Source organism: Oncorhynchus masou, chromosome 32, assembly GCF_036934945.1.
Source record: "Oncorhynchus masou masou isolate Uvic2021 chromosome 32, UVic_Omas_1.1, whole genome shotgun sequence".
In the NCBI taxonomy this organism is placed as follows: Eukaryota; Metazoa; Chordata; class Actinopteri; order Salmoniformes; family Salmonidae; genus Oncorhynchus; species Oncorhynchus masou.
The window spans coordinates 26,251,847-26,276,209 of record NC_088243.1 but is presented as its reverse complement, the minus strand read 5'-3'; the positions used below and the strand labels follow the sequence as shown (position 1 = coordinate 26,276,209).

General features: G+C 44.0%; 1 protein-coding gene across 1 annotated transcript; it reads right to left on the bottom strand.

Annotated features, from left to right (window-relative positions):
- Positions 1-676: 676 nt before the first annotated feature.
- On the bottom strand, positions 677-1,927 carry LOC135526946 (glycoprotein hormone beta-5-like). The gene is made up of 3 exons (XM_064955611.1): positions 1,773-1,927; positions 1,281-1,479; positions 677-1,013 (listed from the first exon to the last, which is right to left on the bottom strand). Exons 1-3 carry the CDS (start codon positions 1,796-1,798, stop codon positions 822-824), a joined length of 417 nt encoding a protein of 138 aa, XP_064811683.1. The 5' UTR covers positions 1,799-1,927; the 3' UTR covers positions 677-821.
- Positions 1,928-24,363: the final 22,436 nt, after the last annotated feature.

Genomic DNA, 24,363 nt, shown 5'->3' with positions numbered 1-24,363 from the left:
CAGTTGGTTGCTTTTCCATATTTAACCACATTTTACATTCCCTCTCTGTAACGTCTCCCATCTTAAGATGGTGGAACTCTGTTGACCCCTGATTGTGACATTTTGAATGATCCTGGTGCCACAACATGAAACCTCCAAAAGCATGAATCAAGGGAGATTGTACGATTACTATCTGGGGCGAGGGGGTGATGAGTGTTTATGTTCCCAGGTTTGAATATTTTGTGATGAACCATAAGGGAGTATGACACCACTGACACCACAGGGAGTAGGTGTGTGCCCGTGTGTGCATGTGTGTGTGCCCGTGTATGTGTCTGTGCGTTTGTGTGTGTGCATCTTTGCATGCGTGTGACAAAGTAAGCGAGTGTGTGTGACAGTGTCTAGGGAGTGCTCCACAGTCTCCCTAACCCCACCCGCACAGTGAAGTTGCCTGAAGCATGAGATCTTAAACAGCCCTGAAGCACCTTAGTGACAGTTGAGTGGGCAGATATTATATTATACTCCTTGTCATACATATTCATCACGCTTAGAAAAACACGTTTATATGCTTTTTATGAATGATTTTAAGTTCATCATCAACCACTATGCTCTGAATGTCTTGACTATTCTTGCTTCTCATCTTCGTTTTTTACTGAAGAGAGCTGAGTGATCTATATCTAATTTAAATAAAGTATTCAGATTCAGTTGACATTATTTATTAACATGTTTCAAGTTTTTCCAAGCTGTATAATGACTTGAAATAGAAAGGGGATTTCCATTCTCTCCACAGAGTAAACGTCCAGCGCTGCTGCTCTCCCTGTCCAGTGCCAGTGATGGTGCTGCAGTCAGACAGAGGTGATGCACTCAGTGGTACTGGTCAGGCACACTCCACAATCACACCTCAGGGCTACAGGGTAGGTGTACATGGGGTCCACGTTGGCTGAGCAGTTAGGCAGCCGCACCGTCACCAGGCGGGTCTCGTTGTAGGTACACACACGCTGGTATGACTCTATGTAGGGAGGGTCCAGGACAGGCTTCTGAAAAGACACACAGAACAGGGTTCATTTACATTAACATCTGTTCATTTATTTCAACAAGTTCCACAATTATGACTTTATAATAAAGTACTTTATTACTGACTTATTACGTTATTATGTCAGGGCTAGATGTAGCTTTTAGCCATGCTACAGTGATGCATTTTTCTTCAATAATCGTCATAGTTTAGTTACTGTTATATTTTCCAATTGATTGATTTGGTTAACATCTACTGATTTCTAACACTCTCTCCCTCTCTCTGCCCTCACCTCCCAGGTCTCACAGCGTCCCCAGCAGGCGTCAGTGGTGATGTGCAGCCCTCCACAGCCTGGTTTCCTGGCCAGGAAGGTGAACTCCCGGACGGCACAGCCAATGAAGCGGCGCAGGTTGACGGCTGAAGCCTGGCTCAGTGTCTCTGGGTGAAGCCATGACCACAGCCCTGTACAGCACAGCAGCACAGCACACCACCTCCACACAGACACCACACATCACATGGTTATCTCTAATGCCTAACATATTACGCTCTTTCTCTATCTCATTTTTAGCAAAGTCTTCAAATAGTTAGAGTATGGCAAGTTAATGTCATTAGTATTTTTAGACCATATTGTTGGCATTGTAATGAAAACAATCAAATTAAGAAAACATAGATTGTTGATGAAACTAAAAACAACAACTCAAACATGAAATATTCCAGAGATCTCAGTGATTCCTGACCCTAACTTCATACAGAGTACTGATCTAACGAAAGTGTTATAACTCACCACTGAGTACCTCTCCTCTGGGTCATCTGGGCTCACAACTGGTCTCACTGCAGTGGTTCTCCACTGGAGAAAACTGCAACTACTGAACCTCTGAATCAGGAGCTACAGTAACTCCAGTAGCTGTGATGTCTCTGACAGCAGAATCACCTGATAATGGATCCCAGGGAGGAACTCCCAGCTATTTATCCCAGCATCTCATGTCAATCAGGAGCCATTTAAGGCCTTAGTATCCACCATGTCTCTAGCTCCCGCCAGAGAGTCAGGCTCCTGTCTGATCCCCCTTAGGCCTGTCTACTCTATCTCACCCATCAGCCCAGTCACCAATCAACTACAGACCATTAGCCTGATTAGGGATTGAGACTGCTCCTTTGTTCATAGCAATCCACATGGAAGAGGGGAGAAAACCCTCATACCTGTAGATTAGACACATTTAGCTGATTGACCTCAGGAACTGTTCTTACAGGTGAGAACCTTGCCCTGGAGCGTTAACTTGTACTATTCAGTTCAGTGCAAGTCTGTTATAATTTAGATGTTTTTTTCTGCTATCACACTTTCACAGAGCACTTACTGTAGCTCTAATATGTTTGTTGTGTGGAGCCCATGGAGACAGAGGAATAATTCACGTCTGGTCTGATGTGTGGAGATCACAGTAGGGGAGATGAGAGCAGGGGTAGAGCGAGAAGAGGGCTGAGTTTATTTGGGTGAGTAAGCACTTCACTCATCATTAAATTACCATTTCCCAAAGCCCTCAGGATACTGGGGATTGAAGCAGAGTAACTCAAGTACTTTAGGAGATTAACCTCAACCTCCAACCAATTATAGTTAGATTAGAATAGCAGGAAGGGAGGATGAGTCTGGGATACACTCTTAGAAAAAAAGGCTTCAAAAGGGTTATTCGGCTGTCCCCATTGGAGGACCATTTTTGGTTCCAGGTAGAACTATTTTGGGTTCCATGTAGAACCCTCTGTGGAAAGTGTTCTACGTGGAATTCAAGAGTTCTACCTGGAATCAAAAGGGTTTTACAAAAGGTTATTCTAGTGAGAAAGCCAGAGAACCTTTTTTGGTTCTAGATACCACCTTTTTTCCTAGGAGTGTAGGTCTCCACCTGATCTCAGTCATCTAAGCACCCTCCTCCCTTCCTTGACATCACACTCCTAAAGAATTATAAATCTCAAGACAGGTTTTCTAAACTCAGCGCATCTCTGGCTCTGTGTAGGATGATGATACAGTAACATCTTCTGCCTGCTGGCAGTACTGAATATTCCCATAAAGCAAAGGACATCATCCAACCATGGACGTTAATTGATAAGTCAATTTACATTTATAAAGCACGTTTAATCAAGAAAAAAACAGCTTACAAAAAATGCAACGTCACTACAAAATATTTAAAAAGTTGCCTAAAAACTTTGCCAAAATATTTCAAACTACTTTTGTAATATAACTTTAGGTATTTTTAAACGTTAATAATCGATCAAATTGTAGACTGGTCTTTCTGTGTTCAATACAGGGATGAAAACAAACCAGCGATACTTTTCACGTCTTGCCCAACTCTCAACAGTTACCCAGTTCCTAGTTGGCCTACTTCTTCATTGCACAAAGGAATAACCTCAACCAAATTCCAAAGACTGGTGGAAGTGGTAGTTTACATACTCGATACCATCTACTGCATCTTGCCTATGCCGTTCTGTACCATCACTCATTCATATCTTTATGTACATAGTATTTATCCCTTTACTCTTTTGTGTATAATGTAGTAGTTTTGGAATTGTTAGGTTAGATTACTCAGTGATTATTACTGCATTGTCGGAACTAGAAGCACAAGCATTTCGCTACACTCGCATTAACATCTGCTAACCATGTGTATGTGACAAATACATTTGATTTGATTTGATATCCCTTGGCAATGACAACTCAGGGAACAGAGGCAAAAAAAATAATTCTGAACAGTTAGTCCTCTGGGTTTTGCCTGCTACATAGGTTCTGTTATACTCAGACATGATTCAAACAGTTTTAGAAACTTCAGAGTGTTTTCTATCCAAATCTATGAATTATATGCATATCTTATATTCTTGGCATGAGTAGCAGGAAGTTGAAATTGGGCAAGCTATTTATCCAAAAGTGAAAATTCTGCCCTCTAGCCCCAGAGGTTAATAAACTATTTCTAAAGACTTGACATGTAGTGGAAGGCATAGGAACTGCAAATGGAGTCCTAAGTCAATGGAAACTGTAATGGCACTGAACTACAAAACCCCCCAAAAACTTCCTGAATGGATTTTTCTCAGGTTTCTGACTGCCAAATCAGTTCTGTTATACTCACAGACACTATTTTTTCAGAGTGTCTTCTATCCAAATCTACCAGGTATATGCATATCATATCTTCTGGGCCCGAGTAGCAGGCCGTTTAAGTTGGGCATGATTTTCATCCAAAATTCCGAATGCTGCCCCCTACCCTAGAGGGGTTAACTCCGAGTTGTTTTAATTTGGTTTTGCCTATCCTCAAGGACTTTCTCTAACTCTTGATTTAGGTTTTGACTCTTTTCTAGCACATTAGCCAGTTTCTGTTTCTGTTCATCTAATCTATGCGCATGCCTCATTCTTGTCTACTGCCTGCTCCATTTTACCTCACAGATCTCTATTTTTCTCTTTTTCTAGTTTCATCTGCTGCTGATAAAATGCTGTGATTAGGATGCCTGTGTATTGTAGTTTGGACCGTTCTCTGATCTCAGTGTTCCACATTACGATTGCATCCATACATTCTTGGCTGGTTTTGAACTTTCTATCTACCGGAAAATGTGTACCAATTTTGTCCAATTTGGCTAATTATCCCCACCATTTATTTGGTTCTTGGTGTTGGTCATATGCATTTTCCTTTTTTACTCATCCCTTCCCGGGAGTATCCTGGCCTCTAGAAGCCTTCTCAGTTATTATTGACTCCCCCCAACGGCGTTAAGCCTATTAGGAATTTGGTCACTCTTTTTCCTTGAACCACCTTCTCTCTTTCCTGCTATTGTTAATACAGACTATGGTTGTCCGCACACCCACACACACCTCTAGCTTCACGGCCACTGTGGCTGGGACGTTCAACCTTCTTACGGGTCTGGCCAATACACCGTTACACTAGGTTTTTACCCTCCACGGGGCTACCCTGTTCAGGACTACCCCTCTCTCTGAATTATACGCTCCACAGGAACTATCCTGCTCAGGACTTTATGTGTAGTGATATCTGTTCTTCCTGACTTCATCTGACCTGACCTCTACCACAAAGTGCTCACTCCTCCCCAACTCACAGCTGTCATGAGTTGAACCAACCCCACACTGGATTTACCATATGCAGGTACCACCCTGCTCGTGCTTACCTACCGGGACTTAACCTATTCTCTATGGTACTCACAGGAACCAACCCACTCTGGATTTACCCTCTAGAATAAGGGGGTGGCAAAGTACAGCCTGCAGGCCAAATCCAGCCCTCCAGACAATGACATTTCACACAAGCACTGATATTTAACCCTTCCTCCTGAGTCTCCTACACATTTTTAAAATTTTATTTTACCTTTATTTATCTAGGCAAGTCAGTTAAGAACAAATTCTTATTTTCAATGAACGACAGATTTGCACCTCGCCAGCTCGGGGATTCGGACTTGCAACCTTTCAGTTACCGGTCCAACGCTCTAACCACTAGGCTACCCTGCCGCCACATCTGTACAGCCAATACACCTATGTTGCTAGACAGAACTTTAGTGATGTCTGTTTTCCTCACTTCATCTGACCTGACCTCGGCCCAAATTTCTCACCAACTCACAGCTGTCCTGTTCACTTGTAGCAGACTGTGGCCCTTCTCCTTCTCATTGGATCCCTGATTTCAAACAATAACATATTCTGACAGAATGTAAACGTTCTACATTCCCCTCTCTCCCTCAATGACATGTATAAGGATATTTCATATTTTCAAGTTTAGAAGTCAGAACCCATCACTCTCATTTGTCTAAACACACGGTTTGACTATAGACACCAATCTCTCCAGAAATAAGTCTCTCACTGTTGCCGCCTGTTATAGAACCTCTACCTCCCAGCTGTGCCCTGGACACCATATTTGAACTGATTGCCCCCATCTATCTTCAGAGTTCATTCTGTTAACCTGGTAAATCTATGGGGGCGCTATTTCATTTTTGGATAAAAAGACGTGCCCGTTTTAAGCAAGATATTTTGTCACAAAAAGATGCTCGACTATGCATATAATTGATAGCTTTGGAAAGAAGACACTCTGAGGTTTCCAGGACTGCAAAGATATTGTCTGTGAGTGCCCCAGAACAGGAGCTACAGGCAAAACCAAGATGAAACTGCAACCAGGAAATGAGCAGAATTTTTGAGGCTCTGTTTTTCATTGTCTCCTTATATGGCTGTGAATGCGAAAGGAATGAGCCTGCCATATCTATTGTTTCCCCAAGGTGTCTGCAGCATTGTGACGTATTTGTAGACATATCATTGGAAGATTGACCATAAGAGACTACATTTGCCAGGTGTCCACCCGGTGTCCTCCGTCGAAATTGTTGCGTCATTTTCAGCTGCTGGTATTTTTCCATGGGATTCTGAGACGAAAGCAGGCTTCCACGAACGGCATATCAATGAAGAGATATGTGAAAAAACACCTTGAGGATTGATTCTAAACAACGTTTGCCATGTTTCGGTCGATATTATGGAGTTAATTTGGAAAAAGTTTGACGTTTTGGTGACTGAATTTTCTGTTTGTTTCGGTAGCCAAATGTGATGTACAAAACGGAGCGATTTCTCCTACACAAAGATTCTTTCAGGAAAAACTGAACATTTGCTATGTAACTGAGAGTCTCCTCATTGAAAACATCCAAAGTTCTTCAAAGGTAAATGATTTTATTTATTTGTTTTTCTGGTTTTTGTGAAAATGTTGCGTGCTAAATGCTACGCTAAATGCTAAACTAGCTAGCAATACTCTTACACAAATGCTTGATTTGCTATGGTTCAAAAGCATATTTTGAAAATCTGAGATGACAGTGTTGTTAAGAAAAGGCTAAGCTTGAGAGCAGGCATATTAGTTTCATTTCATTTGCGATTTTCAGAAATCGTTAACGTTGCGTTATGGTAATGAGCCTGAGGCTGTATTCACGATCCCGGATACGGGATGGGTAGTATCAAGAAGTTAAGTGATCTAAACTGGGATATGCTTAACACCCCGGCAGTCCTACAATCTAATATAGATGCCCTCAATCTCACAAATGATCAAGGAACCCATCAGGTACAACCCTAAATCCATAAACATGGGCACCCTCATAGATATTATCCTGACCAGCTTGCCCTCCAAATACACTTCTGCTGTTTTCAATCAGGATCTCAGTGATCCGTGCCTCATTGCCCGCATCAGCTATGGGTTCGCGGTCAAACGACCACCCCTCATCACTGTCAAACGCTCCTTAAAAAACTTCTGCATGCATGCCTTTCTAATCGACCTGGCCCAGGTATTCTGGAAGGATATTGACATCATCCCGTCGGTAGAGGATGCCTGGTTGTTCTTTAAAAGTGCTTTCCTCACCATGTTAAATAAGCATGCCCCTTTCAAAAAAATGTAGAACTAAGAACAGATATAGCCACAGGTTCACTCCTGGCTGCCCTTGACCAGCACAAAAACATCCTGTGGCAGACTGCACTAGCATCAAATAGTCCCTGTGATATACAACTTTCCAGGGAAGTCAGGAAACAATATATACAGTCAGTTAGGAAAGCAAAGGCTAGCTTTTTCAAACAGAAATTTGCATCCTGTAGCACTAATTCCAAAATGTTCTGGGACACTAAAGTCCATGGAGAATAAGAGCACCTCCTCCCAGCTGCCCACTGTACTGAGGCTAGCAAACACTGTCACCACCGGTAAATCTACGATAATCAAGAATTTCAATATGCATTTTTCTACGGCTGGCCATGCTTTCCACCTGCTACCCCTACGCAGGCCAACAGCACCCCCCGCAGCAACCTGCCCAAGCCCCCCCCACTTCTCCTTCATCCAAATTGCTGATGTTCTGAAAGTGCTGCAAAATCTGGACCCCTACAAATCAGCTGGGATAGACAATCTGGACCCTCACTTTCTAAAATTATCCGCCGCAATTGTTGCAACCCCTATTACTAGCCTGTTCAATCTCTCTTTCGTATTGTCTGAGATCCCTGAAGATTGGAAAGCTGCCGCGGTCATCCCCCTCTTCAAAGGGGGAGACACTCTAGACCCAAACTGTTATAGAGCTATATCAATCCTACCCTGCCTTTCCAAAGTCATCGAAAGCCATGTTAACAAACAGATCACCGAACATTTCGAATCCCACCGTACCTTCTCCGCTATGCAATCTGGTTTCCAAAATGGTCATGGGTGCACCTCAGGCACACTCAAGTTCCTAAACAATATCATAACCGCCATCGATAAGAAACAGTACTGTGCAGCCATCTTCATTGACCTGGCCAAGGCTTTCGACTCTGTCAATCACTGCATTCTTATCAGCAGACTCAATAGCCTTGGTTTCTAAAATGACTGCCTTGCCTGGTTCACCAACTACGTCTCAGAGTTCAATGTGTCAAATCGGAAGGCCTGTTGTCCGGAACTCTGGCAGTCTCTATGGGGCGCCACAAGGTTCAATTCTCAGGCCGACTCTTTTCTCTGTGTATATCAATGATGTCGCACTTGCTGCTACACAGAGCACACCATTCTGTACACATCTGGCCCTTCTTTGGACACTGTGTTAACTAACCTCCAAACGAGCTTCAATGCCATACAACACTCCTTCTGTGGCCTCCAACTACTCTTAAATGCTAGTAAAACTAAATGCATGCTTTTCAACCGATCGCTGCCTGCACCTGCCCGCCCGACTAGCATCACTCATCTGGACGGTTCTGACTTAGAATATGTAGAAAACTACAAATACCTAGGTGTCTGGTTAGACTGTAAACTCTCCTTCCAGACTCACATTTAGCTTCTCCAATCCAAAATTAAATCTGGAATCGTCTTCCTATTTCGCAACAAAGCTTCCTTCACTCACGCTGCCAAACATACCCTCGTAAAACCGACTATCCTACCGATCCTTGACTTCTGCGATGTCATTTACAAAATAGCCTCCAACACTCTACATCCAATTTTCTGAGTAGTCTATCACAGTGCCATCCATTTTGTCACTAATGCCCCATATACTACCCACCACTGCGACCTGTATGCTCTCGTTGGCTGGCCATCGCTACATATCTGTCGCCAAACCCACTGGCTCCAGGTCATCTACAATTCTCTGTTAGGTAAATCCCCACCTTATCTCAGCTCACTGGCCACCATTGCAACACCCACCCATAGAACGCGCTCCAGCAGGTATATTTCACTGGTCACCCTCAGAGCCAATTCCAACTTTGGCCGCCTTTCTTTCCAGTTCTCTGCTGCCAATGACTGGACCAAATTTCAAAATTCACTGAAGCTGGAGACTTATATCTCCCTCACTAACTCTAAGCATCAGCTGTAAGAGCAGCTTACCAATCACTGCACCTGTACACAGCCCATCTGTAAATAGCCCTCCCAATTACCTCATCCTCATAGTGTAATATTTTTTTGCTCTTTTGCACCCCAGTATCTCTACTTGCACATCATCTGCACATCTATCGCTACAGTTTTAATGCTAAATTGTAATTATTTCGCTACTGTGGCCTATGTATTGCCTTACCTCCCTAATCTTACTACAGTTGTGGCCAAACATTTTGAGAATGACACAAATATTAATTTCCACAAAGTTTGCTGCTTCAGTGTCTTTAGATATTTTTGTCAGATGTTACTATGGAATACTGAAGTGTGATTACAAGCATTTCATAAGTGTCAAAGGCTTTTATTGACAATTACATGAAGTTGATGCAAAGAGTCAATATTTGCACTGTTGACCCTTCTTTTTCAAGACCTCTGCAATCTGTCCTGGCATCCTGTCAAATACCTTCTGGGCCACATCCTGACTGATGGCAGCCCATTCTTGCATAATCAATGCTTGGAGTTTGTCAGAATATGTGGATTTTTGTTAGTCCACCCGCCTCTTGAGGATTGACCACAAGTTCTCAATTGGATTAAGGTCTGGGGAGTTTCCTGGCCATGGACCCAAAATATCGATGTTTTTTCCCCCGAGCCACTTAGATATCACTTTTGACTTATGGCAAGGTACTCCATCATGCTGAAAAAGGCATTGTTCGTCACCAAACTGTTCCTGGATGGTTGGGAGAAGTTGCTCTCGGAGGATGTGTTGGTACCATTCTTTATTCATGGCTGTGTTCTTAGGCAAAATTGTGAGTGAGCCCACTCCCTTGGCTGAGAAGCAACCCCACACATGAATGGTCTCAGGATGCTTTCCTGTTGGCATGATGGTACTGATGGACTGATGGTAGCGCTCACCTTGTCTCTTCCGGACAAGCTTCTTTCCGGATGCCCCAAACAATCGGAAAGGGCATTCATCAGAGAAAATGACTTTACCCCAGTCCTCAGCAGTCCAATCCCTGTACATTTTGCAGAATATCAATCTGTCCCTGATGTTTTTCCTGGAGAGAAGTGGCTTCTTTGCTGCCCTTCTTGACACCAGGCCATCCTCCAAAAGTCTTGCAGATACACTCACACCTGCCTGCTGCCATTCCTGAGCAAGCTCTGTACTGGTGGTGCCCCGATCCCGCAACTTTAGGAGACGGTCCTGGCACTTGCTGGACTTTCTTCGGCGCCCCGAAGCCTTCTTCACAACAATTGAACCGCTCTCCTTGAAGTTCTTGATGATCCGATAAATGGTTGATTTAAGTGCAATCTTACTGGCCGCAATATCCTTGCCTGTGAAGCCCTTTTTGTGCAAAGCAATGGTGATGGCATGTATTACCTTGCAGGTAACCATGGTTGACAGAGGAAGAACAATGATTCAAAGCACCACCCTCCTTTTGAATCTTCCAGTCTCTTATTCGAACTCAATCAGCATGACAGAGTGATCTCCAGCCTTGTCCTCATCAACACTAACGAGAGAATCTCGCGCTCTCCTTCTCTCACCTTTTCCCTTCGCTTGTGGACTTCATTGCACACCAAAACAGCTGTCTGTGACCATGCTCAAAAACTCTCCAAGCCAAACCTTCATACTATTACCACTAACTGCTACATAGCCTACATCGTTATAATGATATTAACGTTATAGTTAAAAACAAGAACCAACACTTTAGTAAACCCATAATCCAAGTCATGTGTATAATCAAGAAGTAGTGTACAGCAAACAGTTTAGCAGCTAAGCGGGCCCCAGTGGCAATAAATGAATAAAAGTGAAAGCTTACCTTGACTTGGAAGAGTTGCAGTGTTGGATAGCCTTAGCCAGCTAACTAAAAGCCTTCCTCTCTGAGTCAGGTTGTTGATTAGGCTAGAGATATATTTCTCTCTTGCTCTCCCTCTCTGCTGCTTCTCCTTAATTTCACAAATGTATTTGTTCAAAACTGTTCAACTATTGTCTTTCTCACTTTTTGCAGTGCTAGCTAGCTGTAGCTTATACTTTCAGTACTAGATTCATTCTCTGATCGTTTGATTAGATGGATAACATGTCAGTTCATACTGCAAGAGCTCTGATAGGTTGGAGGACGTCTTCCGGAAGTCGTTATAATTACTGTGTACGTTTTTGGAAGTGGGTGAGCACCATGAGCCTCCTCAGTTTTGTATTGAAGTCAATACCAGAGGACAGAAAATAGCTGTCCTGTGGCTACAACATGGTGCTACCCTAGAGGGGGCTTGTAAGGCTACTGTGGACCTTCATAGCAAAACAGTGTTTCATTATTTTTATTTTTATTACATTCACTGAGTAGGATGGTCCTCCCCTTCGTCCTCTGATGAGCCTCCACTGTTTAATATCATCTCTCTATGTCTATATCCCACTCGGGTACTTACACCTGTTCTGTCAATAAACAATACAAATATGTCATGAGATTGGAACTCCGATCTCCTTTTAAAAATAAAAGAAGAAAAAAAACACACTCAAAGATGCTTGTTCTACATACAAGTCATCATTGAAAAAGTATTTGATATATTGACCATCAACCAACACTGTTTTCCTCTTCTCAGTCCAGGAGATGCAGAAGACGTTCATCGGCTATAAATATCTGATCTCCATCAACCTGAGTGGTCGGGACTTTCAGCATGGGGACAGTACTGATCTACGGGAGCTGCAGAAGGGCCTGAGGACAGCCAATCACGGTGGACGCAGGCCTACGCTGGCCTGGAGAGCTGGGAGGAATGACTGCAGAGCACACTTATGCAGTGCCAGGTAAGGGTAACAACAGGATACAATGCACACTCTGAGGTCAAATCTCAAATGACACTCTATTCCCCATAGCGCACTACGTCCTATGGCACAGGTCAATCATAGCACACTATGTAGGTAATGGGATGTAATTTAAGACACACCAATAAAAAAAATATGGATAAGACTGAACTGGCCTCATTGACCTCTGACCTATCTGTATTTAGGAGTTCCTATAAGGATCAACTCTGGAGACGAGAACCAGGTACAAGGAGTGAACATTTAATAGCCAACGACAGGAACACAATACGGACAGTGTCTGGACAAGGGAAACGGAAACGACAATAATGCTAACACAGGGATGAAACAGAGGAAACAGACAGATATAGGGAAGTGTCATGACATTGGCCTGGGGGTAGGTTTATGACAGTCATAAATACCTCTTCCCCCTTTTTTCCTCTCTCTACCCTACTGATGTGAAATTTGAAAACCCATTGGTTAACATAGAGATTCTGGGAACATCAGAAGGTGGGGGGAAATTAACTATATTCTGGTAATCCGACCAATTGAACATATGCGGTGGTACTTAATGAATATGATGTCAGTTCGGTTGCCATCTGGTGCATTCTCATCAATGATAGGATGACATAAACTCTACAGTGGAAAGTCTGCACATTGTAGTTATCGGAGTCACATGGAATTGTTGTTCAATTTAATTGTTTGAATATAAAATTATTGGTGAAGAGATTAAATGTAATTTTAGCTTCCAAATGAGATATTTGGGTTTTCATAAGGTTAGGGCTCTGCTCAATCAGTGGCCCATCTGTGAAGGGACATGTGTTATAAAACTTTTCAAACATTCCCTCCTCTCCCTTCCTATATAAAGCCTTGACGTCAAAATAACCTGCTGTTCCAAGTACGTGAGGTCTGCAGCCTCTGAGTTAAAAGGACAAACATGTCAACTACAGAACTAAGCCAACCGCAGCATGAGCTTTGGTTGCGAATGGTATGAACTCTGAACTCTTATTCACTACAGAAGTGATACCTCCTAGCCGTTGAGTTAGCAACAGCAGCTGCAAACGCAGGCTAGGAAAGAACAGACAGAGTATCCCGTCTATCACACAACAACGTTACTACAACGTATTCAATTGACCACCAGAGAGATTCTTCAAAGGACAAAGGACAACACGGCCTTCCATCTACCACCAACCTACCAAAGCACAGCTCAGAGTAAATATTTATTGCATTTTCCTTTTCCAAATGGGCGGTGTCATGTCTTGTTATGTCTGTTCCTGTCGTTTCTCTTCACTCTGTCTCTCTCTGCTGGTCTTTTTAGGTTACCTTCTCTGTCTCTCATTCTTCAGCTGTTCTACATCTCCTCTAACTAGCTCATTCACTCTTTCACACCTGTTCTCTCTTCCCCCTCTGATTAGGTCTCTATTTCTCTCTCTGTTCCTGCTACTTTCAGTGTCTGATTCTTGTTTGTGTTTTTTGATGCCAGAAGCAAGCTGTCGTCGCGTTTGCTTCCACCTTGTCCTATCCTGTCGGAGTCTGCCTGGCAGGTGCATCCTGCATTATACTAACATTCTTTTTGTTCTATTGACCACGTTGGAAGAGGATTTATGCCATTCCTGTTTTTTCATTAAAGAACTCTGTTTTCTGTTAAAACTGCTTTTGGGTCTTCACTCAAGTACATAACAGAAGAATCAGACCAAGAATGGACCCAGCGGCTCCGGACCCTTTTCACTCCGCCGTCGAGATCCAGGGAGCGATGCTAGGCAGACACGAGGAGGAATTGTCTGCTGCTCGACATGCCGTTGAGACCCTGGCCGTCCAAGTCTCCGACCTCACAAGACAGGTTCACCAACTCCACCTCGATCCACCGCCCACTTCCAGGGTTTCCGAGTCTCCGGAGCCCAGGATCAACAACCCGCCGTGTTACTCTGGGGAGCCCACTGAGTGCCGCTCATTCCTCACTCAGTGTGATGTGGTGTTCTCTCTCCAGCCCAACACTTACTCCAGGAGCGCAGCCCGCATCGCCTACGTCATTTCTCTCCTTACCGGACGGGCGCGTGAGTGGGGCACGGCAGTCTGGGAGGCGAGGGCTGAGTGTATTAACCAGTATCAAGACTTTAAGGAGGAGATGATACGGGTTTTTGACCGTTCTGTTTTTGGGGAGGAGGCTTCCAGGGCCCTGTCTTCCCTATGTCAGGGGAATAGATCCATAACGGATTATTCTATTGAGTTTCGCACTCTCGCTGCCTCTAGTGACTGGAACGAGCCGGCTTTGCTCGCTCGTTTTCTGGAGGGTCTCCTCGTCGAGGTTAAGGATGAGATCCTCTCCCGGGAGGTTCCTTCCTGTCTGGACTCCTTAATAGCTCTCGCTATTCGCATAGAGCGACGGTTTGATCTTCGTCGCCGAGCTCGTGGAAAGGAGCTCGCGTTCTCCGTTGCTCCCCTCTCCACATCACTGCCACCTGCCGCATCACTGCCACCCTCCTCCGCCGGCTCGGATGCTGAGCCTATGCAGCTGGGGGGTATCCGCATCTCGGCCAAGGAGAAGGAACGGAGAATCACCAATCGCCTCTGTCTCTACTGTGGCTCCGCTGGTCATTTTGTCACCTCATGTCCAGTAAAAGCCAGAGCTCATCAGTAAAGGGAGGGCTACTGGTGAGCGGAACTACTCAGGCCTCTCCTTCTGGATCACGCACTACCTTTCCGGTCCATCTCCGCTGGCCCGGTTCATCTGCTTCCTGCAGTGCCTTGATAGACTCTGGGGCGGAAGGCTGTTTTATGGACGAGACCTGGGCTCGGGAACATGACATTCCTCTCAGACAGTTGGGGGAGCCCACGGCCTTGTTCGCTTTAGATGGTAGTTCTCTCCCCAAGATTCAGCGTGAGACGCTGCCTTTAACCCTCACTGTCTCTGGTAATCATAGCGAAACCATTTCTTTTTTAATTTTTCGTTCACCTTTTACACCTGTTGTTTTGGGTCATCCCTGGCTAGTGCGCCATAACCCTTCTATTAATTGGTCTAGTAATACTATCCTATCCTGGAATGTTTCTTGTCATGTGACCTGTTTAATGTCTGCTATCCCTCCTGTTTCCTCTGTCTCTACTTCACAGGAGGAGCCTGGCGATTTGACAGGGGTGCCGGAGGAGTATCACGATCTGCGCACGGTGTTCAGTCGTTCCAAGGCCACTTCTCTCCCTCCACACCGGTCGTATGACTGTAGTATTGATCTCCTTCCGGGAACTACTCCCCCGGGGTAGATTATACTCTCTGTCGGCTCCCGAATGTAAGGCTCTCGAGGATTATTTGTCGGTTTCGCTCAACGCCGGTACCATAGTCTCCTCCTCCTCTCCCGCCGGAGCGGGGTTTTTTTTTGTTCAGAAGAAGGACGGGTCCCTGCGCCCATGCGTGGATTATCGAGGGCTGAATGACATAACAGTTAAGAATCGTTATCCGCTTCCTCTTATGTCTTCAGCCTTCGAGATCCTGCAGGGAGCCAGGTTTTTCACCAAATTGGACCTTCGTAACGCCTACCATCTCGTGCGCATCAGGGAGGGGGACGAGTGGAAGACGGCGTTTAACACTCCGTTAGGGCACTTTGAATACCGGGTTCTTCCTTTCGGCCTCGTTAACGCTCCAGCTGTCTTTCAGGCACTAGTTAACGACGTCCTGAGAGACATGCTGAACATTTTTGTTTTCGTTTACATGGACGATATCCTGATTTTTTCTCCGTCTCTCTCGATTCATGTTCAGCACGTGCGACGCGTCCTCCAGCGCCTTTTGGAGAACTGTCTTTATGTGAAGGCTGAGAAGTGCATTTTTCATGCCGCCTCTGTCCCTTTTCTCGGTTCCGTTATTTCCGCTGAGGGCATTAAGATGGATCCCGCTAAGGTCCAGGCTGTCATTGATTGGCCCGTTCCTAAGTCACGCGTCGAGCTGCAGCGCTTTCTGGGCTTCGCTAATTTCTATCGTCGTTTCATCCGTAATTTCGGTCAGGTGGCAGCTCCCCTCACAGCCCTTACTTCTGTTAAGACGTGCTTTAAGTGGTCCGTTTCCGCCCAGGGAGCTTTTGATCTTCTTAAGAATCGTTTTACATCCGCTCCTATTCTTGTTACACCTGACATCTCTAGACAGTTTGTTGTTGAGGTTGACGCGTCAGAGGTGGGCGTGGGAGCCATTCTTTCTCAGCGCTCTCTCTCTGATGGCAAGGTCCATCCTTGCGCGTTTTTCTCTCATCGCTTATCGCCGTCAGAATGTAACTATGATGTTGGTAATCGCGAACTGCTCGCCATCCGCTTAGCCCTAGGCGAATGGCGACAGTGGTTGGAGGGGGCGACCGTTCCTTTTGTCGTTTGGACTGACCATAGGAACCTTGAGTACATCCGTTCAGCCAAACGACTTAATGCGCGTCAGGCTCGTTGGGCTCTGTTTTTCGCTCGTTTCGAGTTTGTTATTTCTTATCGTCCGGGCTCAAAAAACACCAAGCCTGATGCTTTATCTCGTCTCTTCAGTTCTTCTGAGGTCTCCACCGACCCCGAGGGGATTCTCCCTGACGGGCGTGTTGTCGGGTTGACTGTCTGGGGAATTGAGAGGCAGGTAAAGCAAGCACTCGCTCACACTCCGTCGCCGCGAGCTTGTCCTAGGAACCTTCTGTTCGTTCCCGTTCCTACACGTCCGGCCGTTCTTCAGTGGGCCCACTCTGCCAAGTTAGCCGGCCACCCCGGCGTTCGGGGTACGCTCGCTTCCATTCGCCAGCGTTTCTGGTGGCCCACTCGGGAACGTGACGCGCGTCGATTTGTCGCCGCTTGTTCGGTCTGCGCGCAGACTAAATCTGGGAACTCTCCTCCTGCCGGCCGTCTCAGACCGCTTCCCATTCCCTCTCGACCGTGGTCTCACATCGCTTTAGATTTTATCACCGGACTGCCTTCATCAGCGGGGAAGACAGTTATTCTTACGGTTGTCGATAGATTCTCTAAGGCGGCTCATTTCATTCCTCTCGATAAGCTCCCTTCTGCTAAGGAGACGGCTCAGATCGTTATCGAGAATGTTTTCCGAATTCATGGCCTTCCTTCTGACGTCGTTTCCGACAGAGGCCCGCAGTTCACGTCCCAATTTTGGAGGGAGTTTTGCCGTTTGATTGGGGCTTCCGTCAGTCTCTCGTCCGGCTTTCATCCCCAGTCTAACGGTCAAGCCGAACGGGCCAATCAGACTGTTGGTCGCATTTTACGCAGTCTTTCTTTTCGTAACCCTGCGTCTTGGTCAGAACAGCTCCCCTGGGCAGAGTACGCCCACAACTCGCTTCCCTCGTCTGCTACCGGTCTATCCCCTTTTCAGTGTAGCCTCGGGTACCAGCCTCCGCTGTTCTCATCTCAGCTCGCCGAGTCCTGCGTCCCCTCCGCTCAGGCTTTTGTCCAGCGTTGCGAGCGCACCTGGAAGGGGGTCAGGTCGGCACTTTGCCGTAATAGGGCGCAGACTGTGAGGGCCGCTAATAAGCGTAGGACCAAGAGTCCTAGATATTGTTGCGGTCAGAGAGTATGGCTCTCCACTCAGAACCTTCCCCTTAAGACAGCTTCTCGCAAGTTGGCCCCGCGGTTCATTGGTCCGTTCCGTATTTCTCAGGTCATTAATCCTGTCGCAGTGCGACTTCTTCTCCCGCGCTATCTTCGTCGCGTTCACCCGGTCTTCCATGTCTCCTGTGTTAAGCCCGTTCTTCGCGCCCCCGCTCGTCCCTCCCCCCCCATCCTTGTCGAGGGCGCACCCATCTACAGGGTTCGTAAGATTTTGGACATGCGCCCTCGGGGCCGTGGTCATCAGTACCTAGTGGATTGGGAGGGGTACGGTCCTGAGGAGAGGAGTTGGGTTCCCTCTCGGGACGTGCTGGACCGTTCGTTGATCGATGATTTCCTCCGTTGCCGCCAGGTTTCCTCCTCGAGTGCGCCAGGAGGCGCTCGGTGAGTGGGGGGGGGTACTGTCATGTCTTGTTATGTCTGTTCCTGTCCTTTCTCTTCACTCTGTCTCTCTCTGCTGGTCTTTTTAGGTTACCTTCTCTGTCTCTCATTCTTCAGCTGTTCTACATCTCCTCTAACTAGCTCATTCACTCTTTCACACCTGTTCTCTCTTCCCCCTCTGATTAGGTCTCTATTTCTCTCTCTGTTCCTGCTACTTTCAGTGTCTGATTCTTGTTTGTGTTTTTTGATGCCAGAAGCAAGCTGTCGTCGCGTTTGCTTCCACCTTGTCCTATCCTGTCGGAGTCTGCCTGGCAGGTGCATCCTGCATTATACTAACGTTCTTTTTGTTCTATTGACCACGTTGGAAGAGGATTTATGCCATTCCTGTTTTTTCATTAAAGAACTCTGTTTTCTGTTAAAACTGCTTTTGGGTCTTCACTCAAGTACATAACAGGGCGGTAATTTAGAATGCATAAGATACTGTATCTACGATAGCACAGCTTCTTCCTTTGTCCCTCAGTCTTCCTGCTCTTTCACTCAAACCTAGCCCCTTTTCTTTTGTGTAACCAGCTGTCATATCTGTTCCGCCCGCTTGTGACGTTTTCCTTTATGACGTAATTTGTAATCAAGGTATGATTCATTCTTTGTATATGTAATTCTGTGTGATTGGTTAGGTATTTATCATTAAATAAATAATTAAGCCCAATTTTGTATTGCTGAATCAACTTGTTAGCCAGGGTTCGTGAAGATAACCAAGAATTTACAACTTTCAGATGAGACTGAATTACGGTGACAATTAATATTGACTGCTATTGATGTTAAATATTACTAGGTCTTTAAGAGTTTATTCGGAACATAACGGCTCTATAAATATTATTTTGTGGTTCCCCGACTCTCTAGTTAATTACATTTACATGATTAGCTCAATCAGGTAATATTAATTACGGAGAAAGTATTTTATAGAATAGCATGTCATATCACTTAATCCGGCATAGCCAAAGACACGACAGAAGGCAATCAAAAACATGAACGAGTTTTTGGCTACCGATAGTGGCTAATAATTGAACATGATGCAAATTGTAAAAAATAAAATAAAATGCAAAGTAATTTGATTAACTTCACTGGTCAAAAGGTATATGTTACCTTTTTATATGTTGAAGTACCTAGCTCTTATCAATAGAGTGGTGGATTTTTGAGGGAACTTCTTATGACTAGGGGGCAGTATTTTAATTTTTGGATAAAAAACATTCCCGTTTTAAACAAGACATTTTGTCACGCACAGATGCTTGACTATGCATATAATTGACAGCTTTGGATAGAAAACACTCTGATGTTTCCAAAACTGCAAAGATATTGTGTGTGAGTGCAACAGAACTGATGTTACAGGCGAAACCAAGATAAAAATCCAATCAGGAAGTGCCTCATTTTTTGAAATCGCCTCATGCCAATGACTCCTGGCTGTGAATGAGCTACGAATAAGCTTACGTTTTCTACGTATTCCCCAAGGTGTCTACAGCATTGTGACGTCTTTTTATGCATTTCTGTTGAAGAATAGCCGTAAGGGACCACATTTAGCAAGTGGTCACATGATGTCTCCCGCAGAAAATCTTGCGTAAAATAATGAGGTAGCCATTTTTCCAATCGCTTCTTATGAGAAACCAATTGTCTGGACGGATATATTATCGAATAGATATGTTAAAAACACCTTGAGGATTGATTCTAAACATCGTTTTCCTTGCCATGTTTCTGTCGATATTATGGAGCCAATTTGGAAAAAAGTTTGGCGTTGTAGTGACAGCATTTTTCGGGTCGATTTCTCAGCCAAGCGTGATGAACAAACGGGAGCTATTTCGCCTACAAAAATAATATTTTTGGAAAAAAGGAACATTTGCTATCTAACTGGGAGTCTCCTGAGTGAAAACATCCAAAGTTCTTCAAAGGTAAATGATTGAATTTGATTGCTTTTCTTATTTTCGTGAAAATGTTGCCTGCTGCCAGCAGAGCCTAGCACAGCATGATAAACTTAGCATAGCATGATAAACTTACACAAATGCTTGTCTAGCGTTGGCTGTAAAGCATATTTTGAAAATCTAAGATGACAGTGTGATTAACAAAAGGCTAAGCTGTGTCTCAATATATTTCATTTGTGATTTTCATGAATAGGATGATTTTGTAGGAAGATTTATGTCCGCTGCGTTATGCTAATCAGTTTGAGGCGATGATTACTCTCCCGGATCCGGGATGGGTAGATCAGAGAGGTTTTAAGTCAAGGTCAGAATAAGCCATGAGTGTAGACACACCTCCACCACACCTTCATTTATTTAATCTCCACCCCAAATGAATAGCGAGTGAATAGCATGCTATTCTCATGCTTAAATTCAAGGTCAGAATTCCCGTAGAGAGAAGAGTGCATAAAAATGGAATTGGGTTCCATTTACGTGCATTTAACTCGTGTTGGAATTACACCCATAGTGGCTGGCTGCTAGAGTTGTTCAGTGTTTGGTTCAATCCAATTTTTTTTTTTACAGTGAACATTCTGTTGTAAATTCTCTACAGTGAACATTTTGTAATAACCATGGATTAGCATGCATTTAGCATGTTTTAGCATGTTTATCATTCACCTATTCTAAATGCTATGCTATGCTGCATTGACTGGAATGTGATCTAACGGCATAGTATGCTGTGTATGTGTGTAGGAGAAAGCTGGAATGGGAGCAGCAGGAGTCCGAGCCACTCGCTTTAGATAGTATGTGTTTCGATCGAAACATCTGCTCGCTCACAACTTTCACACCTTTTACATATTTAACACTTTTTTCAACATGTAGGAACAAAAAAAACTGAGTGATAAGAACAGGGCTTGAATAGTGATATAAATGTTATTTGGTGAGTAACATGCCAGTGTCTGTGACTGTCCACAGCCAACATTTCATCCATTTGACTCCAATGCCCATAGACTTACTAATGCCTCTTTCTCTCCATCAATCCTCTTCTACAGGTTGCTGTGTGCTGCCTTCCCACTCCACCTACTCTTCCTGATGCTCCTGGCTTGCCTGGTGCCTCTGTCTGAGGATGACTACAGCTGTGCCCTGTCCAACAACTTTGATCGTTCCTTGTACCCCATGCTGCGCTACACCAACGCCCCCCCCTCCCACGAGACAACAACACCCACTTCCTGCCTTGGTATTTTCAAGTCCCCACTGTAGGAGGCCCGAAAAACACACACTGGAGCCACTCCAAATGTTTGTTAAAAGTTCTCTAAAGTTTGAGGTATTTATGTAAACATATTTCCCTGTAATATACAGTGGGGCAAAAAAGTATTTAGTCAGCCACCAATTGTGCAAAGTTCTCCCACTTAAAAAGATGAGAGAGGCCTGTAATGTTCATCATAGGTACACTTCAACTATGACAGGCAAAATGAGAAACAAAAATCCAGAAAATCACATTGTAGGATTTTTAATACATTTATTTGCAAATTATGGTGGAAAATAAGGATTTGGTCACCGACAAACAAGCAAGATTTCTGGCTCTCACAGACCTGTAACTGCTTCTTTAAGAGGCTCCTCTGTCCTCCACTCGTTAGCTGTATTAATGGCACCTGTTTGAACTTGTTATCAGTTATCACAAACAAAGGTTGTGTTGCATCCAAAGAACACCATACCTACTGTGAAGCATGGGGCTGTTTTTCTGCAAAGGGACCAGGATGACTGATCTGTGTAAAGGAAATAATGAATGGGGCCATGTATCGTGAGATTTTGAGTGAAAACCTCCTTCCATCAGCAAGGGCATTGAAGATGAAATGTGGCTGGGTCTTTCAGCATGACAATGATCCCAAACACACCACCCGGGCAACGAAGGAGTGGCTTCATAAGAAGCATTTCAAGGTCCTGGAGTGGCCTAGCCAGTCTCCAGATCTCAACCCATAGAAAATCTTTGGAGGGAGTTGAAAGTCTGTGTTGCCCAGTAACAGCCCCAAAACATCACTGCTCTTGAGGAGATCTGCATGGAGGAATGGGACAAAATACCAGCAACAGTGTGTGAAAACCTTGTGAAGACTTACAGAAAATGTTTGACCTCTGTCATTGCCAACAAAGGGTATATAACAAAGTATTGAGTTGCTAATATATGCATATTATTATTAGTATTGGATAGAAAACACTCTGAGTTTCTAAAACTGTCTGAATGATGTCTGTGAGTATAACATAACTCATACGGCAGGCGAAAACCTGAGAAAAAATCCAACCAGGAAGTGTGAAATCTGAGGTTGGTCGATTTTCAACTCAGCCCCTATTGACGTTACAGTGGAATATTGGTCATCTTGCACTTCCTAAGGCTTCCACTAGATGTCAACCGTCTTTAGACACTTTTTTGAGGCTTCTACTGTGAAGTGGGGCCGAATGAGAGTGGATTGAGTCAGAGGTCTGGCAGCAGTCACGTGCTGGTCATGCGCATTTCACATGAGAGGTATCTCCCGTTCTTTTGCTTTTCTGAAGACAAAGGAATTCCCCGGTTGGAATATTATTGAAGATGTATGTTAAAAACATCCTAAAGATTGCTTCCATACATCGTTTGACAAATTTCTATGGTCTGTAACAGAACCTTTTGACATTTCGTCTGCAACTAGTGAACGCACTTCGTGAGTTTTGATTTGTTTACCAAATGAGCTAACAAAAGTAGCTATTTGGACATAAATGATGGACATTATCGAACAAATCAAACATCTTTGTGGACCTGGGATTCCTGGGAGTGCATTCTGATGAAGATCATCAAAGGTAAGTGAATATTTATGTTATTTCTGACTTCTAGTGACTCCAACATGGTGGATATATGCATTTGTTCTCTTAGTGCTGTACTCAGATTATAGCATGGTTTGCTTTTTCCATAAAGCTGTTTTTGAAATCTGACACAGCAGTTGCATCAAGGAGAAGTATATCTTCCATGTATAACACTTGTATTTTCATCATATGATGAGTATTTCTGTAAATTGATGTGGCTCTCTGCAAATTCACTGGATGTTTTTGGAACTACTAAACATAACGCGGCCAATGTATACTGAAATTGTTTTATATAAATATGAACTTTACCGAACAAAACATACATGTATTGTTTAACATGACGTCCTATGAGTGTCATCTGATGAAGTTCATCAAAGGTGAGTGATTAATTTGATCTCTATTTGTGCTTTTTGTGACTCCTCTCTTTGGCTGTAAAAATGTCTGTTTTTCGGTGGCTTGGCTCTGACCTAACATAATCGTTTGTGGTAGTTTCGCTGTAAAGCCTATTTGAAATCGGACACTGTGGTGGAATTAACAGCAAGATGACCTTTAAAATGGTATAAGATACTTGTATGCTTGAGGAATTTTAATTATGAGATTTCTGTTGTTTGAATTTGGCGCCCTGCACTTTCACTGGCTGTTGTCATATCGATCCCGTTAACTTCTTCGATATAGGGGGCGCTCTTTTAATTTTTGGATAAAAAAACGTTCCCGTTTTATACAAGATATTTTGTCACGAAAAGATGCTCGACTATACATATAATTGACAGCTTTGGAAAGAAAACACTCTGACGTGTCCAAAACTGCCAAAATATTGTCTGTGAGTGCCACAGAACTAATGCTACAGGCGAAACCAAGATGAAATTTCATACAGGAAGTGCCCCAGATTTTGAATGTGCTGTGTTCCAATGTCTCCTCATATGGCTGTGAATGCACCAGGAATGAGCCTACACTTTCTGTCATTTCCCCAAGGTGTCTGCAGCATTGTGACGTATTTGTAGACATATCATTGGAAGATTGACCACAAGAGACTACATTTACCAGGTGTCCGCTTGGTGTCCTCCGTCGAAATTATTGCGCAATCTCCAGCTGCGTGCACTTTTCCATTTGGTTCAGAGGAGAAAGGCAATTGCCACGAATGATTTATCATCGAATAGATATGTGAAAAACACCTTGAGGATTGATTCTAAACAACGTTTGTCATGTTTCTGTCGATATTATGGAGTTAATTTGGAAAAAGTTTGGTGTTGTAATGACTGAATTTTCGGGGGGTTTTCTTAGCCAAACGTGATGAACAAAACGGAGCGATTTCTCCTACACAAATAATCTTTTTGGGAAAACTGAACATTTGCTATCTAACTGTTTTTGTGACAATGTTGCCTGCTGAATGCTAGGCTAATGCTAGGCTAATGCTATCAATACCTCTTACACAAATGCTTGTGTAGCGATGGTTGAAAAGCATATTTTGAAAATCTGAGATGACAGTGTTGTTAACCAAAGGCTAAGCTTGTGAGTGAACATATTTCTTTCATTTCATTTGCGATTTTCATGAATAGTTAACATTGCATTATGCTAATGAGC